At 43.3% G+C, this 3,869-nt stretch overlaps 1 protein-coding gene across 3 annotated transcripts in view; it reads left to right on the top strand.

Moving 5' to 3' along the window:
- The first annotated feature begins 1,948 nt into the window (after window positions 1-1,948).
- LOC106806649 (RNA-binding protein 34-like) overlaps window positions 1,949-3,869 on the top strand; it is an 11,881-nt gene continuing 9,960 nt past the window's right edge. For 2 of the 3 annotated variants that reach the window (XM_014808655.1, XM_014808654.1), the window contains exon 1: window positions 1,955-2,331. In XM_014808655.1, the coding sequence (XP_014664141.1) occupies window positions 2,095-2,331 (237 nt within the window). In that variant the 5' untranslated portion in view covers window positions 1,955-2,094. Of the gene's footprint in view, window positions 2,332-3,869 lie in introns of all 3 variants that reach the window. The other variant, XM_014808656.1, reaches the window with a different exon arrangement.

Below are 3,869 nucleotides of genomic sequence, written 5' to 3'. Positions count from 1 at the left end.
AGGGGCATATGCAGGTACACGCCTGTCGAATCGTAGTGTTATACAATAACGAAAAAGATGCAAACCTGAGAGGTAGTGGCCCAGGCTGAGGCTCATTGCACCCACCACGCGCACCTGGAAATATATCAGTAATTCGTCGGAGAACACACTGTGTGTTAGTGCAGTCGCTCGTCGTCTGTAACACTGCGATAGCCTCAGTAACTTAGGGAAACAATCAGCAAGGTTGGGGGCAATTTATTTGTAGGTACACATTACATATTACAATATATCAATGGTTATAAATATAGCTATTTATTTATAATATCCTGCTAAAAACTCCACGTGCCCATTGAAAACCCTCAAACTTGAAAAATGCATTCGCACTACACGTTTCCCCTCCCATCCCCACTCGCATTGTGAGCCCCCACCCCTTGGGCAAATGCCTGCCAGCTGGTAATAATGCCCCACTCACTCCCTCTCAATAACTCTAATTCTAAACTCCCTTTTCCCCCAGTAGGCCTATTATCATGATACTGTGTCACTATATATACTAGATGCTTTGAAAACGATTCACGTTACAGATTTACGCGTTACGAACGTTTTTTTCTGGAACGCATTATTTACTGCAACGCATGGTATGACTGTAAATGCGTGCGTCAAATGTGTGTGCGCGCGTGCGTGTGCGCAGTGGCGGATCTAGAAGGGGAAGGGGTGCAACCCCCCGTTCACTAGTAAAATGGGGGCCAAAAATGAAAACGTCAGTCTGCAGGCTGATAGAAACTAGTAGGTCTAAGGGGAGAGATAGTGAATGTAGAAATAAGTTGTGGATATAGAAATCAATTAACCCTAACCCTAACCCTAACCCTAATTCTAAAATAAAACAAAATTAGCCAAAAATAATAAAAAATAAAATAAATAAGAGACAAAATTAGCCAATCAGAGCCGTCCCCTAGCGGATCACTATCTCGCCCCTGTGCAAAATTCGATAAAAACGGGGGATTTTCTCTGTGACCACACAGCTGCCTGAATTTTTCAGATGGGAGGGGCAAGCCCCCGGGCCACCCTAGCACCGGGTGCCGTCGGCCACTTCACTGACATATCAACCCCCGTCTCCTGAAAGCTAGATGCGCCCCGTGCGGTGCGGAACTGTATTTACCGCGGGTATGACTGAAAATGCGCGCGCCAACTGAATGTGCGTGCGTGCGTGCGTGCGTGCTTACTTGCGTGCGTGCGCGTGTGGGTTGTAGTGTAGCAATTTCATAATGTTTAACTGACTGCCATCTTTTATATACTTACTATATATCAAATACATATTATCAAGAGTGGATAAAAGAGATCTAATAATAAAATAAATCTAAAGGATAAAAATCTAAAGGATAAAATAAATCTCTTTTATCCACTCTTGATATTATGTAACATGCGCTTCACGGTATTGTTCAATATCCGGGGTCCCGGGTCTCATGGTATGGGGCCACGTGTGATCCAAGGTGCTAAACTATGTAGTATATATTATATAATACATATTATTATATGACTGTCATTTTTCCCACACGCTGATTGGTCAAAACCCCTCTTATAGGTCTAAATATATTGCGATGTTCCACCGAAACCTACAGAATCCGTGCACGCGAGGTGAATATAACAGTCCACATATGATACACATAGATACACATATATATCTAGCTCCTTTGTGTGGCCAGCAGAAAATGACTTGTTTAGTTTAGTGCTGCGTGCTTAATTGTGTGTACGGCTTTGTCATTTTGGTTGGGGGGGGGAGGGTTGTGTCATCTGCACGCACGTGGATGCATGCATGCGTTCAAGTAACACATACACCCACATAAGTATACGTCATAACTGAAATTCTCAGAATTCTTTTTATTGTGTAAGTAATTAAAAAATATGCAGTATAAACTTCTTTAGTAAAAATCCATAAAAATTGGTAATTTACATTATTTTCATTGTTGAATCTAGATGGCGTGAGTGTACAAGTATGTCTGCCCCCATATTACATGCGATGTTTACCAGTCTGAATTGAGATAATATTTGCGACCAAGACGGTGTTATTTAGTCGCACTTGTAACATACTCATATTATATTTATCGCAGCCATTTTATAATGCAGAGTGACTATAAAGTTGGCAGTATAGCGTCGTTGTTAAGCTCTGGTAGAGGTGCCAATGACAGTGGTGAAGCAACGAAGATAGTAAAAAACAAATCTATACTAGGTCTAAGTAAAAGCGCTTTAAATCACAAGGAGAAAATCGCTTCATTAGAGCTCTTTACAAAGAAATTTCCAAAGCCAGCAAAAGTTAATACTAATATACAATCACCACCAATAAATGTAAGTGCTAATGTAAGTCAATGTACTACTGCTCACACTCACACTCACAGGCACTTGGAACGTCTCAATAAAAAAAATAATGGTAAATAAACGCGAAATGTATTTACTACCAAAGTCTTAATGTTTCTCTACTCTATTTCGCCTATAATCACCTGTAGATGCCAGTCAAATGCTCATCTGCAACACGCAAGTACACCGCACGCCCGCGCTGTGCACAAACAACAATAATATTTATTAATAAGATGAATATGAGAATGATGAGTACGGAGTGAACAAGATGAATAACATGAATGAGAAAACTCTTATTATTGTTGTTTGTGCACAGCACGGGCGTGCGGTGTACTAGCGTGTTGCAGATGAGCAGTTGACTGGCATCGACAGGTGATTATAGGCGAAATAGAGTAGAGAAACATTAAGACTTTGGTAGTAAATACATTTCGTGTTTATTTATTTTTTTAGCTCACCTTGACATCGTCAAGCTGAGCTATATTGCCATGGGTCGTCGTCCGTCGTACGTCCGTCCGTCCGTCCGTCCGTCCGTCAACATTTCGCTACGGTCAACGATAACTCAGGAACTGTTTGGCCCACATGTTTGAAATTGGGTAGTTGTTACTGCTATGCTCCCATATTAAACGTCCTATTTTGAAGCACGCCAGTCGACGTACTTTCGAGCCACGACAATTTTTTGGCAAAAATGGGAATTGCCATTAGTCAGTTCGATCAGGTTCAACGGATTTTGCTCATTTTTGGTATGTGAATGAATAAGGGTAGGGTTTGGCAATTATATAGCATATTATATAGACACAAACAGTCTGTGGTGTCACACTCGTCTGGTTCGTTTTACAAGATTTCATTGACAATATCTTTAATGCAAAATTGGTATTTCCTCTCCACCCTGCCGATAAAACGTCTATATTAGAGTAAAGATTTACAAAACATGTCTGAACGCAGCATAACCTATTTATATATATATATATATATATATTAGTCAAGAAATTAGGGCTAAACGAGACAGGTCAACAGAGGTCAGGGAGACATAGAACTATCGCAGTACTATTAAGTACTAGTGCTGAGAGGGTCTATGTCCCGCCAGGGTACTGCGGAACGTACCCTGTACCAGAGCATATATATAAGTCAACGTGATTTATATGCTCTGGCTGTACTATCGAATTAACAGCGATTGACAGTTCTGTGCCTCTTGTTCTGCGGCCGCGCCCCCGAGCCGCGGCCCCGGCGCCCCCGGCCCGCGCGGCGCGCGCGGCCCCGGCCGCCCCGGCCGGCCGCCGCCGCCCCCGGCGCCCGCCCCCCCTCCGCCGGCCGGGCCCGGCCGCCCCCCAACGGTAGTTTCGCATCTCGCGCGAGAGCCCGGATGTGCGAGTAAACTCCGCCAATGATGTTTTATCCTCGATGCGTTGTACCTTGCATACGCGCAGGTCGCGTCACCTTTGGTCGAAGAGCAGTGCACGTAGCAGGGAATAACAGCGCGATAATGGATGCACCTGATTGCCAGTAACACTTGATACATTTAAATATGGTCATTTCATGGCGGA

The sequence above is a fragment of the Priapulus caudatus genome, unplaced genomic scaffold, assembly GCF_000485595.1.
Source record: "Priapulus caudatus unplaced genomic scaffold, Priapulus_caudatus-5.0.1 Scaffold171, whole genome shotgun sequence".
NCBI classification, from domain to species: Eukaryota; Metazoa; Priapulida; class Priapulimorpha; order Priapulimorphida; family Priapulidae; genus Priapulus; species Priapulus caudatus.
This window is presented reverse-complemented; position numbering and strand designations above follow the sequence as displayed.